At 46.4% G+C, this 21332-nt stretch overlaps 1 protein-coding gene across 1 annotated transcript; it reads left to right on the top strand.

Moving 5' to 3' along the window:
- The first annotated feature begins 906 nt into the window (after window positions 1-906).
- LOC147632865 (filament-like plant protein 4) lies at window positions 907-21110 on the top strand. The gene is made up of 6 exons (XM_086807747.1): window positions 907-1768; window positions 1958-2069; window positions 2652-2799; window positions 3569-6158; window positions 6297-6384; window positions 20160-21110. Exons 2-6 carry the CDS (start codon window positions 1980-1982, stop codon window positions 20796-20798), a joined length of 3555 nt encoding a protein of 1184 aa, XP_086663873.1. The 5' UTR covers window positions 907-1768; window positions 1958-1979; the 3' UTR covers window positions 20799-21110.
- Window positions 21111-21332: the final 222 nt, after the last annotated feature.

A 21332-nucleotide genomic window follows, 5' to 3' on the forward strand; every position in this document is an offset into this window, starting at 1 on the left:
GTTAGTCATTCCCCTTGGTTTGGGCTTTGGCAGCAAGACCAACATTCTAGAAGGGGATGGGATGACCGCTTTGTAAGGGTTTTGTGTATAGAAGGGTGCATTTACAAATAGGGGGTACGTAGTATTTGACAATGCCATATTACTTGCTAGAGAGGGCACGTGGGGATGAAGGTCAGTGAGACCATTTTTAAGTACTTATTTAGGCCCCCCTTTTTTGGTTGTGCCTCAAGAAGTAAGACAATGCGAGTCATGACAAAGAGGTTAAGTCAAAGTTTGGGGTTAGGAATCAAGGAATCTCAAGGTGTTTTTTTTGTTGTTGCATTTTTGTCTTTGAAGTTTTCGGATTTGGTGTAGATGTGTCTTGATTAGCATTTATTGCATATTATTTGCCTTCTTTTGAAGTGATGAGCCATGGCTATTGATGTGATTAAATAGTCGAATGGGTTATTAATCCAGTATATTTATTGATGCGACTTACACAACAATTAAATGAGTTATTAATCTAGTCTTTGATTTTAAGTTAACACTAAAGCATTCTGCTTTAAAATCATTGGTTTTTTACTTTAAAGGATTTATAGATGAGGGATGGGAAAGCCATAAGCCAGGAGCACATGGGAAAGCCACAAGCAAGAATGAATTTTGATGGGTTGGGGGTCAACCTTCAAAATTAGGGGTTTAATAGACAAAAAAAAGGTGGTGGCTGTTTAGCCAAGATGCCCAAAAACTAGCATGATGGCCCCCCCCCCCCCCCCCCCCCCCCCCCGCGTCCGTCAAAAAGCAACGGCACATGTGTTGTTCAAACCTCTAGAGGTTAGAGCCGAGGTTAAATTCTAATTAATGAAAAGGTTATTGTTTACAATAAAAACACTAAAAAAAGTCAATTGGTCCGCCAAGACCTTTGGACCTTTTCTCACTAGTAGGGCATTATTGTTTTCGCACGCAAGACGTGCCGCGTAATCAACAGAAGGCAGCAGCAGCAACAAAATGGCTGCAGCGGCGGCAACTGGCAGTCCTTCCAAGTTCCAAGTTTTGATCGCGCCCCTTCTCTACCTAACCACCTGTCCCTCATTCCAGCACGGTGGCAGCACCAGTCCTTTGCTTTGCTTGCTTCTACTGCTTCCACCTCTTCCCATTGCTTTACGTATCAGCCTTCAGGCAGCTCAACTCTGACACCTTACGTTTCTCCATAATCATGTTCAGCATCAAGCTTAATTAATTTAAATGTGCTGAAATTTTTCACTTCCCATTAATTACTACATTATTACACTATTTCCCCCCTAAGGTTAACAACCTTCAATGCTTTCCTTCCACCTAGCTCTGCATCCATTCACGCCCTGTTCTTCCAGGCCGCAAGTGGGCTTTTTAGTGGGCAATGGGCATTGGGCATTATCCAAGCCAACCTCCCAGAAAAAGCCTGTCTTGTGCACTCAGTAAACGCTTCCAAGTTCCCTTTGCTGCAGCTCTGCTTTTCTGCTTTAGCTTGATTCCTGCTGTTCTTTTGTGCTGGAAAGCCCTAACTTGAGGCAGGCAAAATCATCATTGGGATCATAATTTTGGTGAAGAAAAAGCTAGTGGGGTGCCTCAGAGTCTTCTTTCCACAAATGGGTCTCTCATGACTCAGCCCTCCTCGCATCTCTCATCTTCGCACCCTGCCATAATGAATTGAGGCGCAATCATTCCTAGCGTAGCATTAATTCACATAGCTTAGCGAAAGGAGAGCACGATTAAGCAGCGCTGATCACAATACAGAAACGCTCTAAATCTCGAGGTAATCCTCGAGTTTCAGAAAGAAGTGCCCTTGGAATTTGACAAATAGGGTTTCCCGCTTTAATCAGCCCAGCTGAACTAACTTTCCAGCTATCACTCTCGCCTTTCTAAACAAAGCTTGCTTTCTTATTTTCTCGCTCACACAGAAGCTACTTCCATTTTTTTAAATAAATTGCTTGATTGCTTGCAGAGGAGCTCCATCCCTGCACACAATGGAGCGGAGAGGCTGGCCATGGAAGAAGAAGATCACTGAAAAGATTGCATCTGCTGCCCTGGAATTCAAGCAGAGCAACGAGCAGCTGGTAAAAGGCTTTGCTTATCCATATTTAGCTGCATTTAGGGCAGCCTTTTGAACAGTTAACCACCGCCCAAATTGAGATTAGGGCTCAGTTCGCTGTATTTTGAGCAGTTTACCATTGGGCATCTTACCTGCATTTTGGGCACCCCTAATCTCCCTGATCGAGATCAATGGGATGATTAACTGCGCTCTGCGCACTTCATAATCGCCAACATCGAGATTAGGGTAAATTTAACTGCATTCTGCTCAGTTCATAGTCGCCCACATCGAGATTAGGGTACAGGAATACTTCGCAGTCCACATCGAGATTACGGTATTACTCAACTGCTTTTTGCGCAATCCATAATTGCCCTTATCGAGATTAGGGTATACTTAACTGCATTCTGCTCTGTTCGTAATCGCCCACATTAAGATCGGGGTACACTTAACTTCCTTTAGGACAGTTTCTGGCTGCTCACTTGAAAAATTAAGTGCATTTTCATGAAAAATAGAGTGCATTTAGGCAGCTCATAAGTCACCCTCTTGAGATTAAGGTGAGTCTTGTGCTTCTTTTTCTTCTTCTTGATCTCTTTTTCAACCTCTGCAGGACTCACGCATGGATCTCAAAGACCAGCCCGATGGCATGACCCCTCTGCAACAAGCTGAGGCAAAGCTCAAGATTCTCACTGAACAGCTTGCTTCTAAAGACGAAATGGTTTTACAGCACGCCAAGGTCGCAGAAGAGGCTGTATCAGGTAATTAATTTTGATTGACAGGCATTATAGGGCTCGGCTGTGCCTGCAAGATGGGCTCGCTAGTAATTTTTAGCCTCTCAATCGTACAGCTGCCCCCTACCCCCTCTTAATTACACTCAATTTCTGCTTAATCACCCGAGCTCTAGCTTATCTAGTTGATTACGTCGAGGCTAACATGCAGGTTTCGGCTTTTAATAAGCTGTGAATTGCAACTCCCAAGGTTTTTATCACCCTGTGAAAATGAAAGGTTTGGGCCTGTATTTATGTTGTTTATATCACGAAGTCTAATCAAGAAGAAAATTGAGGTCGCATAATCTTGATTTATGATGAGATTGAATTGTGTTCCTTTCTGTACTGCTGATAATGTAGAACGTTTGGTGCTTTGCATCTGTTTTTTGACTCATGTGGATTAAGTTTCTAGTAGTAATGCAGTGTTGATTGAGCCCTGACTACATCTAGCTTTTGATCATGGAAAAAATCAGGGGCTATTTATAGCCCAATGGCTATTTTAAAGGGTTCCTTGCAAGTGCCGAACTATTTTATCAAAGATTTCATTTAGGAAACTAGCCAATTTTTTCTAATTTTGAGTGAGGTAGGGAGATAAATTCGCCAAAATTACACTATCACGTACCATAAAAGATGGAGAAATTGAAAGATTCGGTCAATTTTCTATAGTTCCAAGCTCACTAGTGGAATGCATTCGCCAAGTGATTGATACTTTAACCTTGGCAATGGTTCCTTATTTTTTACCCTGCTTTTGATCTGCCAGGCTGGGAGAAAGCAGAATCCGAGACTGCAAGCATGAAGCAACAGTTGGATGTAGAAACCCAGAAGAGGCTTGCGACAGAGGATCGGGTGTCTCACCTGGATGGTGCATTGAAGGAGTGCACGAGGCAGCTGAGGCATGTGCGGGAGCAGCAGGAGCAGAAGATCCATGAAATAATGGTAAAGAAGACGAAGGAATGGGAGGGAAAGCGCGAGGAAATGGAGGCAAGGATGACTAAGATGGCAAATGAACTGCTAGAGGCAGAGGCGGAGAAGGTTGCAATGGGAAAATCACTGCAAGAGAGGGCTAAAGCTATCAAGGAGGCTAAAGAGGGCAGAAGTAGAGCTGAAGAGGAGGTCAAACTACTGCAAGTGAGGTCAGAAATGACAGAAAAGGAGCAGACTAAGTGGAAGTATGAGTTGCATGTGCTGAGCAAAGAGCTGCAGATCAGGAATGAGGAGCTTGAATACAACAAGAAGGCATCAGAGGTTGCAAACAAGCAGCATCTCGAGAATGTGAAGAAGGTTGCTAAGCTAGAGACTGAATGCCAACGCTTGCGCCTGCTCGTGCGGAAGAAGTTGCCAGGGCCGGCTGCCGTAGCCCAGATGAGAATGGAGGTCGAGGCCCTTGGCATGGTGCCGAGCATGCCCATTGAGCACGGACGACGGATGTCACCTTCACGCAAACGTCAGACTAATGCTTGGAAGCCAGACAGGGGGGGAACTCCATGGATGATGGGTGGTGATGCAGATGGGCTGCAGCTCCTGGCTATGGCAGACGAAAACAAGGTGCTGAAAGAGGCCCTCAGCAAGAGTAACAGTGAGCTTCAAGCTGCCAGATTGCTTTGTGCCCGCACTGCCAGCAAGCTTTCATCAGTGGAAGAGCAATTGGAGAATGCATCATCCGTGTCAAGGTATCACGGGTTGCCCAGGTCTAAACGCTCTGCCATTGATGGGTTCATGGGCTCTGCCCATGTTGGATCAAGCCAAGAGCCTAGTGTTGCCTCTGTATCTGAGGATGGAGCTCCAGAGGATGAAAGCAATTGTGCAGAATCATGGGCTACTGCTCTGATCTCAGAGCTAGCTCAGTTCGGTAAGAAGGAGAAGGGAAGCTCAGTTTCGGACACAATGGTGGATTTGTCCAGCTGTGACTTGATGGATGATTTTGCTGAGATGGAGAAGCTAGCTTCAATGCCTCCTGATAGCCATGCCACTAATGGCTTAGCTCCAAGTGCTGGTCAGGAGCACCTGGGAGTAATCGAAGCTCAAATTGACTCGTATGCAGCTCTTCCAGCATTAAATGATAAAATGCAGTCAATGAGCAGGTTATGTGATGACCTCCAGAGAAAGCTTAGCAGAGCTGACGATGAGTTGAATACCATTAGACTTCAAAAATTGGCAGCAAAAGCTGCTCTGTTGAGCACAGAGAAGCATCTGGTAACGATATTGCAATCTGGAGATGCTACAAGTCTAAGTGACGTCCTAGATGAAGTCAGAGCTGCCTTGAATCAAGAAAGAGGTTCAGAAAATAGAAACACACTGGACCCCGCTGCATGCCTTGACAGATCATGTCTTGATATGGATTCCGCAGAAGTGAGGGACACAAGGGTCTGGTCACCTAGTGGTCTCTCTAGCTGTCAATCAGAAGAAAGTACCTCTAAACAGGATATTCCACTGGTTACAATAAACATTAACAGTGTAGGTTCTGAGCTAGCCACAGCAATGCACAAGGTGGTTTGCCTTGTTGAAGGGCTATCTCAAGTAGACTATGATGTGCGAAATGCAGATGCCGATACTGCTGGAGACAGCATTGATTCTTTGGGGCCTGCTGATGTTCTGAAGCAGCGGAGAAGCTCGGAGTTCGACTCTTGTGTCCAAAGCCTTGTCACACTATGTAATGGTCTTCTGCATGGCAAAGTGGACATAATCGATTTTCTTGCAGAAATGGCATCTGCCTTGGATTGGTTGGTGAGTCATATATTCTCATATAAGCTACTTGAAACTAATGTTATACGAAGGCGGCTTGACCGGGATAAAGGATCAGTCAATCCAAATGGCTCTCACACAGTAGATACTGTAACAGGGCTTTCTTCTTCGGTGTGCCAATGGGGTTGCTTTAACGGTATCACAACAGAAGCCCTTCCCATTGCTGCTGAAGAATCTACCAGAAACTCAGAGCCAGAGAGTCTCTCTAGAAGCTTGAATATGCATATGGAGAAGATTCAGAGCCTTGTAGAGCAGCTAAGCCAGCTGAAATCAGAGAAAGATGAAGCCAACGATAAGTTGAAACTACTAACAGAGGAGCTGGCAGCTTTGAAGTCTCAGTTGGAGGAGTCGACACTCAATGCATCTGAGCTACAATGCAGTCTTATATCAGCTCTGGAGAGCAAAGGGTCCCTTATGACTGATGTGGCAGACCTTGTTTCTTCGAAGAGCTTACTTGAGTCCCAGCTTTTGGATGCTAAAGACGATGTGAAGAAACTTGAAGAAAGGGCTCTCTCTTTGGAAGTGCAGCTCCAGGATGAGACACAGTGTCGCAAGGATATCGAAGCAATGTACCAAGATCTTCTGGAGAGACAATCTTGCTCCAAAAGGTAAGTAGAAGTGTTAAAATCGCTGTGTGTTAGCACATTGTGTGTTTAAACATCATGCTGTGCATGTGCTAGTCAACTGAGGCCTGAGTTCTGCTATGATGCCTTAACGGAGTGGTGTCCTTCCATCACTTTATATAGGGAAGGGAAACAGGCTGCGATGGCAGATGATGAACCAAACATACCTGAACTGTGTGAAAAAGATGAATTGGATGCAAAAATAAGAAAGGTACATTTCATGTGTCTACTCCATGTTGGTTTGTCAAAGGTCTTTATTTTCAATGAGGTTTGAGTGCAATAGAAAGAGAAAAGATTTGTGGTATTCTTGGCTAGTGCAAGCCCATGTTTGTTGGTTCTGTCCCAATATTTCCCTCCCTGCATTATGTGCTTTTCTACCGGCAAGGTGTCTCACTGGCTTCATATCATGATTCACAACTGTTCTTGCCTCTTTGGCTTCATCAGCAATGCAACTGCAGTAGATGACAGAAAAATGGTCTTATGACCGAGGTATTGGAAGATCAGAAGCCTGCAATGCTTGCTGATGCATAGGCCACCCTGTATTGGATGGCAGCCACGAAGATGGAGTAAGGCTTTACTATGAGGAACTTTTCTTATTGAACACCAAAAGCACCACAAAGGTCACTAGCACCAAGTGGATTCTCAAACTAAAGTTTAGGACTTGCATGTTGGTCACATACAGGGGCAGACTCGTTGCTAAGATTTTGCATATGGGTAGGGATGTAGCTTCCAACCCACCATTGCTCGGACAGCTAGATTGATGATGCCATTTGCACTATCCTAGCATTGGTAGTGAAGTTGAAGTGGTAAACACCAAAATCTGTCCTACTCTAAGGGCCCAACTCATATGGAGTTGAATGACTATAACAATGAGCTCATGTGCCTTTTATAGGCCCTTTGGACACAAGGAGAGCTGGCCGATTGCTGGTCGGCCAGCCGACCTTTCAATCTCTCCATAAAATGCAGCGCTTGCAGCCCGCCTCTGATCTGGTACAGCCGACTCTGTTATGTGCAGCCGACAGCCTTCCATGCCTTGCTCCAAGTCCACACTAGCCCCTTATGCACCTTATGCTCCATCTTCTGGTTCTACTGCTCTTTTTCTGGCTGCCCCTTCTGGACTAGCTCCAGAGAATGTCCATGGCATTTCATGCACATGACATCCCCCTCTGCTAAACTTGATGATGGGATTCCAACTTGTTCTTGGATGACTGTCATCATTCCATTCTGTTCCCTGAATCCCTCTGTCATCCATCCATCTCTGGCAACCCTTTTCTCTGAAAACCCGGCGTGGTCTCCAAAACCACTCTGACTCTGAATAAAATCTATGCATCTGTTCCCTCCAGTCCCCAATCCATTCCTGCCTTGACTCTGAACACTGTCTTGGTCTTCATTCTTGAGAAATGAGTCTAGCACTCTCACATCACCCCTTGGAGGATAATCCTCCCTTGGGACCGTTGCCCGAGAACCTATCTGGCTCACAGGACTGCCATCCCCTCTGGCTTTGTGGAACACCACCAACAAACCTCCCAGGAGCTCTTCCCGTTCCTGTGTTCCTTGTCTTGGGCTTCGTATCCGTATGCTTTCCTGTACCTTCGACCTGTACACCATCATATGGGACTGAATCAGTGTTTAGCTTTGCTGAGCTTGATGCTCTGATACCAACGTAACACGCAGAAGCTCTGGGGGTCTTCTTTCAGCCCTAAACACCACTGAGAACATGCTGATGCAAAAACGCAGACAGAAGGGAGAGTAGAGAGAGAGAGAGATATGCTGGAAATTGAGTATATTCATATGGTACAAAAAGATACCTAATCTACAGCCATAGGTTGCCTTGCATAAAAGGTGGTAAACTCCAAAATCTGTCCTACACTAAGGATCCAACTCATATGGAGTTGAATGACTATAACAATGAGCTGATGTGCCTTTTATAGGCCCTTTGGACACAAGGAGAGCTGGCCGATTGCTGGTCGGCCAGCCGACCAGGCAGTTTCTCCATAAAACGCAGCACTTGCAGCCCGCCTCTGATCTGGTACAGCCGACTCTGTTATGTGCAGCCGACAGCAACCTTGGTCCAGCCGACAGCCTTCCATGCCTTGCTCCAAGTCCACACTAGCCTCTTCTGCACCTTATGCTCCATCTTCTGGTTCTATTGCTCTTTTTCTGGCTGCCGCTTTTGGACTAGCTCTAGAAGCCCATGGCATTTCATGCACATGACACCCATCCTTTTTCTGCACAACTGGAGAACAATAAGGTGAAGAACTTGGCCTTATCAACCCTTTTTCAAGCAAATCATCCACTTGAGTCATAATTTCCTCCTGTTGGGCAGTACTCACATAGTTACCAATTTTTCACCGTCCGTAGGCCGCCCATAGGCGCTTATTTATCCACCCGTAGAGGCGATTGTCAGAATATGCAGCGGAAATGATAACCAAACTTGGGTAGACAAGAGCAAGTAGAATGCAGAAAATAGACAGCACAAGAAACACAGATAGGTGTGTAAACTCTTCTCTATACACAAGATCCCGCAAAAGACTGAATGAGGAAGTGGTGGGGGCATGGGCCTATTTATATGCCCCATGTGAGCAGTCGGCCAGCACTGGTGGCCATCCACGACTGCATGAGCAGTCGGCCAGCAAAAATGAGGCCCACGACTGCATACATCCAGTCGGCCAGCAGTACAGAGGTCCACGACTGCTGTTGGGTAGTCGGCTAGTTACATGTCTGCTGATGGGCCAGTCGGCCAGCCACTCAGTGCTCCTGCCAACCTCTGGCATCCCTCCACACCACTGGAAAATGGGAAAAAATAGGAAAAAAATACAGGGAGTGAAGAAAAATGATAAAACACCTCATAAGGGCGGGCACACCCACAACAAAGGCCCTGGTGTATAAATACGGGGAGTGAGGAAAAATGATAAAACACCTCATAAGGGCGGGCACACCCACAACAAAGGCCCTGGTGTATAAATATGGACATGACATGACTTCTAACACCCCCTCTCAGCTCCTGGCTGTGAAACCAACCCAAGGGAGCTGGAGTGCCGCCTGAGCGTAGCTTGAGGTAGAGACTTCGTGAAGAGGTCCGCCGCATTGTCCTCCGTCGAACAATAAAGTAGCAAGATATCACCAGCCAAGGTCTTCTCACGTGCAAAGTGATACTGTATCTCTATATGCTTGGTCCGGGCATGGAAGACCGGGTTCCGAGCAATAGCTATACAACTCTAGTTATCGCACTGGATGACTGTGGGCTCCTTCTATGGAAACCCAATCTCGCCTAGCAGCCTCCACAGCCATACAACCTCACAAGGCAGCACCACAAGTAGCCCGGTACTCTGCCTCTGTCGAAGAAAGGGCAATAGTTGGCTGCCTCTTGCTGCTCCAAGAAACTGCTCCTAAGCCGAGGGTAAAACTGTATCCTGAAGTGGATCTCCTCATGTCTAGATCTCCTCCCCAATCTGAGTCACTCCAACCTTGGAGCCCGACTCCATTCCCTCCTGTGTAAAAGAGTCCCAGATCCTTCGTACTATGCAGATACCGCTCGCAAGATCTGCAATCCTGCGTCCCAATGAGTCTTCAATGGCGTCTGCATAAAAGAGCTCAACAGCCCCACGGAGAAGCTCAAGTCCAATCTGGTGTTCAGCAACCAGATCAATGAACCAACCAACTTCTGGAACTGTGAGGCATCAACTGGCTCACAAGGATCAGTAACGGTTAACTTTGTGTTTGGGTCCATCGGCGAAGTAATAGGCTTGCAGTTCTCCATCCCAAAGGCCTCAAGCAACTCATGAACATACCCGCTGCTGAGAGACGAAAAACCCCCTCTGGGTCTGCCAGATCTCCAATCCCAAAAAGAAGTGGAGTAAGCCTAAGTCGGTCATCTCAAACTCCTTTGACAAGTCAGCCTTCGTCAATCTAATGTGCTCCACATGACCGCCGTAAGTGTGACCATGCCGCGTTCCGGAAAGAGATACAGGTTCGGATCTGCAACAACCGATCTCTGAAATCCAGTCCGAATAAAGAAGGAATCAATCTTCTGATTCCAAGCCCTGGGAGCCTGCTTAAGACCATACAAGGCCTTACGTAACCTGTAAACCATCCCTTCAGATCCTGGAACAATAAAGCCTGGAGGCTGCTCAACATACGCCTCCTCCTGCAGGTCACCATTAAGGAACGCAGATTTTACATCCATTTGATACACGGACACCTCTGAGAAGAAGCAAGAGCAAGAACGGTCCGAATCGTGGACATCCGTGCTGTTGGTGCAAAGGTATCCTCGTAGTCGATGCCTGGCCGCTGAGCATAACCTTTAGCCACAAGTCTGGCTTTGTGTTTGTCCACCGACCCATCAGACACATATTTGGTCTTAAAGACCCATTTGACACCAATGACTGACCGCTTCGACGGCCTCGGTACCAACTCCCAAGTGTTGTTCTTCTCGATGGCATCAAGTTCCACCTGCATGGCTTTCCTCCAAGTATCCTGTGAAAGGGCTTCCTTTACGGAAGTGGGCTCTTTGTCCCGCATGATACGAGACATCAAAGCATAGTTCACCTGAAGAAGCTCCGCTATGTTGCTTTTATCTCGGACTCTATGTGATCTTCGAGGACCGTCCTCTGTGGTCCACTCGGAGGATAGCTCCGTGACACCTGACTCCCGAAGGGTGTCTAACAACCACCTAGGTACTGCGGGCTCAACCTCCTGTACTGACTGAGGTTGATCAACTGGAATAATGGTCTGGGAATCATCATCAGGCTCCTCTGGATCTCCAAGAAGTGGCGGCTCCTACTGGAACATGCTCGTCAAAGACCACATCCCGGCTGACAACAATCTCGTTCCTGTCTGGATCATACAACCTGTATCCCTTGGAAAGAGAGTTATACCCCACAAATACAAGCTTGCGGGACTTGGAGTCAAGCTTCCCCCTCTGCTTCTTCGGAATATGTACATACGCGTCACTCCCAAAGACACGGAAGTGTGAGACATCAGGTTTCCTGCCAAAGTATGCCTCAAATGGAGTCATATGGGGTACTGAAGTCGTCGGAGATCGGTTGAGGGTATGGACAGCCGTTGCCACAGCCTCTCCCCAAAGTGGACGAGGAAGATCACGATGCTCCAGCATGGTCCTTGCCATCTCCACCACAGTCCTGTTCTTGCGTTCAACAACTCCATTCTCCGAAGGCGATCTAGTATTGGCCAGTTCCCTTTTGATGCCATGATCTGCACAAAATCTGAGAAATACAGTCGAGGAGAATTCACCTCCTTTATCAGCCCTGAGAGTCTTGACCTGAAATCCAGACTCTTTCTCCACCATCACGTGCCAATCCTTGAACCGTGCAAAAGCTTGGTCCTTTTGGGAAAGAAAGTAGACCCACGTGAATCTGGTACAATCATCAACAAGCAGCATAAAGTAGAGAGATCCTCCCAAAGATGGTGTCTGTGGAGGTCCACACAAGTCAGTGTGAATCAACTCCAATGGTTTCGAAGCCCGCCTGGAAGCCTGCTTCGGAAAGGATTCCCTATGCTGCTTACCACGTATGCAAGAACTGCAGCGCCCTTGCCTACTACCAACATCTGGCAAGCCAACCACCATCTGGTCTCGGAAAGCTCGCCTCAATGCATCCACATTTAAGTGGCCAAAACGAAAGTGCCACAAATCTCCGACCTGAGAACCTGTCAATGAGAGCTTGTAGATACCATTCTCCACACCGCCTTCCCAAACAACCTGGCTAGTCTCACGGTCCCTTAGAGCAACTGAATGTTCCTCAAATTCCACCCGAAAGCCAGTCTTGCATACTTCATGCACTGACAGAAGATGAAAACCCAGAGCAGGGACATAAAGAACACGGGAAGCATGCTTGCCCCCCTTGCCGTCGGTAATAATCTCCATCCGGCCCTCACTATGTATTGGAATAGTGGAGTTGTCGCCAATAAAGATGCGACCTGACTGCCGTTTCAGATGCAAAAAGAAGTCACAGGATGGAATCATGTGCCTGGAAGCACCACTGTCGAGAATCCTTTCCCGGGTATCCTTCGCGGCGGTGAAGCCAACTGCCTCCTCGCTTGAAGATGATGAATCGTCGGAGTCCACCATCTCTAAGTGCACAAATGCCGGAGTCTTTGCAGCTGAGGCTGAGGAATCAGCACTCTTCCCTGTCCGCTTAGGGCACTTCCTCCAATAGTGGCCTTTCTCGCCACAATCATTACAAGATCTTTCGGCCTTCAGCTTCTCTCATTCTGAATCAGGCTTCTTCTTAGAAGACTTCTCCGGTGAAGCCTTCCCCTTGCCCTTGTTGTTATTCCGGCCTTTCGACCGTTGGCCAGTTAAGGCCTCCGAACCTCCGCTGTGAGGAGGGTTCGTGAAACGTTCCTCCTGGTCCAAGACCATTGGCACAAGCTCCTCCCATGTAATGGTGCTGAGCCTGCCACTCGTAATCAATGAGGAATAGAAAGCAGAATACTGAGCAGGCAAGTGGGACAGCAAAGTGATGGCCATGTCTTCAGATGATATCTCTTTCCCAGCTTGTAGGACTTCCTGCTGAAGGGCCTGCAGCTTGTTAATGTGTTCCCGCATCGTCGAGGACTTTGCAGGGTTCATAACCCGCATCTGCACTTCCAAGGAGATCCGTTTCATGGGTGATATCGTGTTATACAAAGACGCCAAGTGCTCCCATATGCCTCTCGCCAGCGTCATGTGCTTTACATGATTGATCACTTGTGGTGTGCAGTTGAGGAAAATAAACGACCGGACCCTGGCGTTGACACGATCCCACATGTGTGCCTGTGCCTCTCGGTCCTTTCTCGTCGACAGTAACTCCCCTTCCTCTGCTTCCGGCCGTGGAACCCTGATGATGATAAAATCAGCAAGGTCATATGACTCCAGCACCGACTCCATCATGACCTTCCAGATGCCGTAATTGGACCCGTCCAATTGACGATCCACTGGGAACGTGGGGAGAGTCAGAATCTTCACGTGCTTCTTAGCCATCTCTAGTAAATCTGCCATCTCGCAGGGAGAAAAGTGAAAGGGTGGGTGGGTGGGTGGGAAAAAAATGTGTAAAACCTGCAAGTGGCTGTCCAGCACCTTTGGCCTGCCTTTCTCTTGCACCTTCTCTTCCCGTACAGTCCAAAACAGTCCACCAATCAGCAACCTAACGCTCCCTCTCTTGCTCAGAAAAACTCCCAAGATCTATCTCGAGCCTAGGGCTCTGATACCATGTCAGAATATGCAGCGGAAATGATAACCAAACTTGGGTAGACAAGAGCAAGTAGAATGCTGAAAATAGACAGCACAAGAAACACAGAGAGATAGGTGTGTAAACTCTTCTCTATACACAAGATCCCGCAAAAGACTGAATGAGGAAGTGGTGGGGGCATGGGGCCTATTTATATGCTCCATGTGAGCAGTCAGCCAGCACTGGTGGCCATCCACGACTGCATGAGCAGTCGGCCAGCAATAAATGAGGCCCACGACTGCATACATCCAGTCGGCCAGTAGTATAGAGGTCCACGACTGCTGTTGGGCAGTTGGCCAGTCACATGTCTGCTGATGGGCCAGTCGGCCAGCCACTCAGTGCTCCTGCCAACCTCTGGCCACACCACTGGAAAATGGGAAAAAATAGGGAAAAAATACAGGGAGTGAGGAAAAATGATAAAACACCTCATTAGGGCGGGCACACCCACAACACAGGCCCTGGTGTATAAATATGGACAAGAGATGACTTCTAACAGCGATGCCACCGAGGAAGCACCAAGGGGAGTTTTGAACGTGGACCTCTTGGTCCTAGGCAAACACCTTATGCGAAGCTTCCCGATGATGGGAGTAACCTTGACTTCCTTGCCCTTAAAGGCAGCATCTGCATGAAAGTCTATGCCCAATTCCTCGAGCTTTAGCCCAAGAGTAGTGGCCATCTGAATGGATATAAAGTTATCTGTGGAGGCATTATCAAAAAAGGAATAAAGCTGTTTGATCCTTTAACTTGTCTCAAGCTTTACATAAAATTATGCTCTTTGGTTCATGTGCAGTTTTACCCTGAACATCGGGTATAACATTCACACTAGATTTTGCATCCTGCACATTATTCCTTTTGGGATTCTGGGGGCATTGGGATTTCATGTGATCCTTGCTCCCACATAAGAAACACTTCCCCTCTCCCATGCAATAAAAAATGTACTATGTGGACAACTTTGGATCATCCTTTTTACCCCCTGGGCTTCTTTTCCGCCAAGGCCCCTTTTGCATCTTTGGACTCATTGGGCATAAATTTGGGTGGCTGTCCACCCTTTTTTCTGCTCATTTCCAGCTCTAAATTTTCCCTTGTATGAGCTGAATTCGTGTCTTTTTGATGCTCCCTTGCCATGTAGCTTCTCAAAAATAGTAGCTGAATATATGAGCTCTTGTAGAGTGTTGCGGGGATACAGTGCAAGGCTCTTCTGAATGATTCTTTGCAGCCGTGACTCGAACTTTCTTTTCTTCTCGTCCTCACTAATCGTCATGAAAGGTGTGACCTTGAGAAGAACCGCCAAAACTTCGAGACATAAGAGGGAACAGACTCACCTTCATACTGAGTTAGCCAATCCCATTCCTTTCATACATCCTTTTCGAAGTGAGGAGGAAGGAACTGATCATAGAATTGCTCTTTGAAGCACTCAATGTACGAGCAGCTATCCTATCCAAAAGCTTTGCCATCCACCAATCACTTGCAATCTCTATAAGATGCATACCCACATGCCTGAGCATAGATTTCTTGGTGAAGTCCTTAGTGCAAAAGGCTATTTCAAATTGCCTTGTGAAAGCAAGTGCCTTGGTGGTATCCAGCTTTCCATTATAGCTCTCGAATTTGATGTCCTTGTCCCCTGATTTGAACTCTTTGGCCTTCTTGCTGTGACGAGCATCCTGACGCTCTAAAACATCATCCTCTTCGTCATGTCTACGATGGTGACGGTGGCCAGGTCTAGGGTTGATTTCCCATGCAACACCCTCCACTCTGGATGGAACTCTAGGAGCAGGAACATACCTAGAAGGTGGAGATATCAGCAATCGACCAGCTCTCAGTAGCCACAGGGGAAGTCGACCAGTAGCAGAACACAAGCCAGGTCTATGAATAGTAGAGAATTTATCCCAGATGAATCGACCAGATCTTCTCCCTTGTTTAATGACCAGCCGCTTTTTAGGGCTGTAAAACAGTCGGCCAATAGTAGGGAAGCATCCAGAAGGAGTTGGCCAGCCTCCCCCATACACTGGTGGGTTTCTGTCATGGTAGATGGCTGTATAGCAGCCTGTAAAGCTGGTCGACCAGCTCCCATGCACACCGAAAAGCATGCGCATCCTCCGAATCTGAGTTTTTCTCCAATAATAGAGCCTCTCCGCGCTGAAAATAGCTTAATCGTGTGCTTTTTTGGTCCAGAAGGGGGCGCCTACAAGTAGTTGGTACAAAACAAGTCCAGTGCCTGCCTTATGGCTGCCACATGTATTAAATAAGTCATGTCTAGTGTGTACAACTTATAAGTTGCCCGGTCACTTATAAGTGTGTGTGAACTTGCACCCATAATTATTAGTATGTGAAATCATAAAGCTGTAAATTGGGTTTTTAGGGGACACTTACCACTTGCAAAACACATGTAGACCACCTGTCAGTCCCAAACAGGTGTGCACATACATGTCCACAAGGTGCCGAGGTGTCCTCAGCCCATGGACAATGGAGGCCAAACAAAGACAAGTCATCCAAATATAAAATTAAAGGCATGCACACACATGAGTGTAGCTAGACTGGAAGAAACACCCATCTACTCAATTGTATCAGCTAAAATGTCCAGGGCTCATGATCCTTCCGGAACCTTCCCAGAACATAAATACAGAAGATCTCGAGGATAGCTAATCCGAGGGAATCACATCATGTAAGGCTCCATGAGCCATACATGTACTATCATGTTAAGCTCCATGAGCCAGACATGTACTGTCATGTGCGGCTCCATATGCCATACATACACACCATGTCAAGCTCCACCAGCCATACATGTATGTCATGTTAGGCTCCATATGCCACACATGAACAATAGAAAACAGAAGCTGTGAGGAATTTTGTGACAACATACAACTCATTGCTTTCCAGTAATTTCATCACTTTTTCTACGTCAATGTCATGCTGTCCTTCCGTAGCTGAAAAAATCAGTATGTCATCCAAGAAGATGAAGACACACTTCAAGTCCCGAAACACACGCATCATGATACGGTTAAATGTGTAAGAAAGAGCATCACAAGTTGTAGGCCCAAAGCACAAACTGTAGAAGGCTGGAAATAGCTGATTATTGCTGAAAATGAGCATGAGGGAAGCCCGTAGGTGCTTACAAGCATAAGAGACTTGCTACAGCCAATGACCTCCCCTAAAAAATGGTAGAAAAAACCCAAATAATATTTGCTAAAATATATTCACATGCAGGGTCTCATAAAATGACCAGTACAAGCATGAAAAGGTGTATGTAGACCTTGTGGAGATGACATATTCCAACACCTCCTCTTCAGCGCCAGAGGGGCGGTCCAATACCAGCATGTTGAAGAAACACCTACAAAGTAGCTCTGAGAAGTGGTTTGGTGAAGAGATCAACCACATTGTCCTTGGTAGAACAGAAGGCCAGCCGAAGAAGTCCTAACTCGATCCAATCACGTACAAAATGATAATGCACTTCAATATGCTTGGATCGTCCCCGCATCACGGGATTCTGAGCTAGAGCAATAGCACTCTGAGAATCCGAGAAGATTGTAACTGGGGAAGTATCGGCACATCACAAACACTTCATGATATGATGAATCCAGAGTGCCTCGATAGAGAAGAGAAGGTAGGATTCAGGCCTAGAAGGCCCTGGGGTAGAATTTGGAGAAGAAACAACTGTAGATAAATCTCTGTAAGTCATGTCTACTGACAGATAATCCTCCTTTGACTCGGGTAGTCCGTTGACAACTTGCTAAGCACCACCGCTGCAATGCGTAAGAGTGTGGAGAAGAAACGGTAGCAAAGAAATCTCTGAGAGCCCTGTCCTCTGACAATAAACCTCATCTGAAGCAAGAGGGCTGCAAAAAAGAATAGCCTCCTCTCAAGCTGGGCACAGCAAGAGAAGAGAAAGAAGAAAGGGAGGGAGGGCGGGAAAAGAGAAATAGAGAAAGCAAATCTCTCGAGAACCCTATCCTCACAGCACCTAGAAGAGAGCTTCACTCTCCAACAGCAAAAACGCAACAGTCCCAAGCTATAGATGCAGAAGATGCAGCCAAAATGCAGAAACCGCAGCAACTCCTAGAAACCTTTGCTCCTAGAGAGAAAATGCAACACTATCCTGCCTGTAGATCATCGTTTGGCTTTGATACCATGAAAGAAAGAGCATCACAGGTTGTAGGCCCAAAGCACAAACTGTAGAAGCCTGGAAACAGTTGATTATTGCTGAAAATGAGCATGAGGGAAGCCTGTAGGTGCTTACAAGCATAAGAGACTATTGCTACAGCCAATGACCTCTAGTAGATATGCAAGAATGAGATGAAAAGTGAGGGAAAGGGTGAGAACCCTTAAAAAATCCCTCATGAGAACTGGTCGGCCAGCTGTAGTAGGCCGATAGCTAATATGTAGCATAAAAATGCTATAAAATGCCTAAAAAATGGTAGAAAAAACCCAAATAATATCTACTAAAATATGCACATGCAGGGTCTCATAAAATTTCCAGTACAAGCATGAAAAGGTGTACGTAGACCCTCTGGAGATGATATATTCCAACAAAATATAGCGGGGACCTTTATCAGGACCTGTTCAATTCGGAATGCAGTTGGGGATGTCCCCATCCACAATTCGTACTAGATGGTACCCACTTTTTAGGTCAATCTTAGAAAACACCCTAGCTCCATTCAGCCTCTCTAATATGTAGTCAACCCAAGGCTTGGGAACTTAATTTTGATTGTCAGCTCGTTTAGAGCACGATAGTCCACGCAAAGTCAAGACAATCCATCCTTCTTTTTAACAGAGTATCGGGCCTGCGAATGGACACACACTAGATTGTATGAACATATTGTAGCAGCTCGTGGAGTTGACGGTCCAACACCGTCCACGGCCTTGCTAAGGCGATGTGGAAACTTGCTCGGGCGTTCCGAACCTGGGAGTTCAATTTTGTGGTCCTCTAGTCTAGATGTGGAGAACATAGGAGGAAGGACTCATTCATGGCCTTGTACTTCTCAGAAGAACTAGTAACCATTTGGGTGGTTTGGACATAGATCACTGCACACTGTGCACCTTTCTAAATCTCTCGTTTAGCCTAGATATTGCTAAGGACCAAAAAGCTAGGTATCCCTGGCTCACATTTAATAATCCTAGGAGCCTTGGACAAATTCCGGGTAATCCAAAGCGTGTGCTCTCCCAGTCAACATATGGGGTAAACTTGTGAACCACTGGACCCCTAAGATAATGTCTGCACCTACAAGAGGGGAAACCATGAAATCTCACACAAATTCTCTGTCTTGGATGACTAATTTAGCATGACGAGCTTCAAACTTGATGCTCATTGTCATGCCTGTGCTAGATCTCTCCACTTGCTTATCTACCAAGGTCAACAGGAAACGAGCTCACCGAGTGGCCTATTCCATAACCACGTCCTCTTTGTTGCCATTGTCAAATAGAACAACTTCTTTTTGGCCACCTTTGTAGTCAAATGTCTTGAGCAACTCATTTTGCCCATACTCATAGCCATAGTTGCCCTTTTGCTTATCTTCGAGCTCCAGGCTGACAATGGCACCAATCATAGGAGTAGGAGCTGGAGGACTAGCGACAACCTAGGGGGTCGGTGTGGAAGATTGGCTCACCACAGAAGCTGTCGAGGCCGGGGTGGTGGTCTATGTAGGGGTCTTCTTAGGGTATGCCTTAAAAATATTGTCCTTTTGTATGACAAAAGAAACATCGCCCCTCCTTTTTACATTGTTCGTGCCCCTCGGGATTGAGCTTACCACCTGTCTTGCTGGCCTGAGCCTTTGTTTTGGAGTAAGACGAGGTCCATTGTTCAAGTCCTTAGAGCCAGAGGCTCCCGGGGTAGATCTTGATTGGGTTTGGTTCTAGCCCTTGCCATTCAATGGTTGCCTTGGCTACTTCGGGCTGAGAGGTCTATGGCTCTTTGTATTTCATCTCGGCACTTTGTGCAAGCCAAAGTGCCCGATCAAAAGTCTATGGCTCAAACATACGCACATCCCATTGGATTGCGTGTATAAACCTTACATGAATTGACCTCTCTTGTCCTCGTTTGATTTTTGCAACTATATAGCCAGGTGAGTGACTTTATTGGCAAACTGGAGGATTGGCTACGTGTTCTGGTGTCATCCTCGTTACTCATCCTCGGACCTCAAGCCACTCGAGATGGTGAGGCAGTAGGAATCGTTTCTTGAGGTCCGTGACAAATTGGTCCCATTCGTAGGTAGCAAACCCATAATTGGAATTTTCCTAGTCCCAATGTGTCCACAAAGAGATGGCTTCCCCTTTTATGTAGCAACTAGCTAACACGACATAACTGACTTTCTACAAGCAGCAAAATAGGCTTCAAACTGATGAATCCAGAAGTACAAACCTTCTGACAGCAAAGACCCAACAGACGCTATCACAAGAGTAAAGAAAGCCTTTTGTTACAAGGCTCTCTTCTGAGGATTCTCAAGTCTCTAGCATTATAGTACTTCAAAGAGACGGACGGGGATCACTTGAGCACTGTTATTAAGTCGATTAAGATTGGTGTATTTGGGTCAGCCAAGAGTTTCTTTTTGCTATAATTTATCCTGTTCTGCTTGCTGCTTCAATATTCTTAGACTGCCACCAAGCAAACATATGCTGACAAAAATCATTTGTTAGTGTAATTTTAATGTGCATGATATTTTTCATTATTATTATTTTTTCATAGGCTTATTACTGGTCCTGAAGCACGATTCTTTGTCTGCAAATAAAAATTTCAATACCCTTACTTCTCGTGCTTTTGTGACAGGAACAAGAGATCACTGCTGCGGCGGAAAAGCTTGCAGAATGCCAGCAGACCATTCTTGCATTAGGAAAGCAGCTACATGATCTAGGAGCGTCAAAAGAAGGTGCTGGGACTCCGGCTTTTAGACTCTCTTCATACAGATCCCCAGTGAACGAGCATAGATCCCACAGTTCGAGTGATCAGCTGCCAAGTGAGAGGGGAACCAATGGTTCATTGTATGCAAGGGGCATGCAGAGTCCAAGCACGAGCCCCGTTGGGTTTCGCCAGCCGATAGGGGAGGAAGATAGCAGTGTTGATCATGGAAGACTGCATACGAACACTGTACATGGATCACAGAGTGGGCACACTGATGGCAGACATGGGTCATATGGGGGGCTTGCTGATGGTAGACATGTGGGGGCTTCATATGGTCCCCTTTTATCGCCGCCCGACACATCCCGAGGCAGTAGCATTGTATCTCCTGTCTACCACGAGGCATCGTCGACCCCAAAGGATCTAGCCTTAACATCTCCAGCCCGCCAGTCTCCCGCCAGATTTTTAAAAGGGAAAACATGGGACTCCAAGCCTGATCGATCATCATCGGAAAAGCAGCAGACAACGGGGTTCAGTAGATTCTTTTCAAGAACCAAAGCATCTCGGTGATATAAAACAACATCGTATGTCTAGCTATCAAGGGTGATTTGGGAATTTTTTCCACAGTTGTATAGACTGTCCTAAGCTGTTTCTCTTTATGTGGGTTCTTTTATTCATAATTGCAACCGGAAAGCGTTGTGAGAGCACATGGTATGATGTATGTGCAAACTTTGCTCACAGCTCAGCTCTTGTATAGGATGATGATCCTAAAGAAGGTGAATTTGTGGAGTGAAGGATTTGCACACATCATTAAGACCCTTTCCTTGTAATGTGACTGAGATGCCTCCTTCATATGTGAATAATTTTGTATTTCCTCTTAAACAAGGTTTTCATGGTAGATCATGGGCGCACACTCTCCTCCTCTCTCTCTCTCAATCACGCACGCACAAAATAAGAGACTGGGTCTTGAGGAGCTAATATACGACAGAGACCGAAAGAAGAGGAAATGGTGGTATTGCATATGCATATCCAACTAACTCTCAAGGGTTTCAATGAGGATTTGCGGACATGCGAAATTCGGGATTGATTTTTGGCCCGCCTTTG

Source organism: Cibotium barometz, chromosome 13 (assembly GCF_041138505.1).
Source record: "Cibotium barometz isolate CiBa-2024 chromosome 13, ASM4113850v1, whole genome shotgun sequence".
NCBI classification, from domain to species: domain Eukaryota; kingdom Viridiplantae; phylum Streptophyta; class Polypodiopsida; order Cyatheales; family Cibotiaceae; genus Cibotium; species Cibotium barometz.